The sequence below is a fragment of the Pterocles gutturalis genome, unplaced genomic scaffold (genome assembly GCF_000699245.1).
Source record: "Pterocles gutturalis isolate BGI_N339 unplaced genomic scaffold, ASM69924v1 scaffold18428, whole genome shotgun sequence".
Lineage (NCBI taxonomy): Eukaryota > Metazoa > Chordata > Aves > Pterocliformes > Pteroclidae > Pterocles > Pterocles gutturalis.
The window spans coordinates 1-568 of NW_010118440.1; the positions used below are offsets into that span (position 1 = coordinate 1).

Sequence of the window (568 nt, forward strand, 5' to 3'; positions counted from 1 at the left end):
GAAGACGGTGAAGAAGGCGGCGCGGGTGATCATCGAGAAGTACTACACCCGCCTGGGGAACGACTTCCACACCAACAAGCGCGTGTGCGAGGAGATCGCCATCATCCCCAGCAAGAAGCTGCGCAACAAGATCGCGGGGTGAGGAGGGGCCGCGGGCGGGACGCGCGGGGGTCCGGCGGGAACCTGCATTCGAAAGGGATCGCGGCCTGCCGGTGGCCGCGGTCACCGATAGTGCAGGGAGAGGAGCGCGAGAGCCTTCCCGTGTCCGGGGGGGCGTCCCCTCCCTCCCTGACCCTGGTGCTGTCGGACATTTTCTGTCCCTGCTGTCCTCGGGGGTGGTGGGACATCGCCGGTGTCACTGGTGGGACCAGGGCTGGTGGTGGGACAACCCCGGGGTCACTGGTGGGACTGGGGCTGGTGGTGGGACATCCTTGGGGACACTGGTGTGACAGGCTGGTGGTGGGACATCGCCAGGGTTACTGGAGGAGGCTCCGTCCCGTCATCGTGCCACAGTTTTGGGATTGTGAGGTTGGAGAAGGGAGATGTGGCCTGTGGGAGGGTGTGGAAG

The 568-nt window shown here is 65.7% G+C and overlaps 1 protein-coding gene across 1 annotated transcript in view; it reads left to right on the forward strand.

Moving 5' to 3' along the window:
* Positions 1-3: 3 nt before the first annotated feature.
* Positions 4-568, forward strand: part of RPS17 (ribosomal protein S17) — a gene marked incomplete at its 5' end in the record, with an annotated part of 3,370 nt that continues 2,805 nt past the window's right edge. Inside the window, one exon of the mRNA XM_010076202.1 lies at positions 4-138. Coding sequence (XP_010074504.1) covers positions 4-138 — 135 coding nt within the window. The remainder of the gene's footprint in view (positions 139-568) is intronic.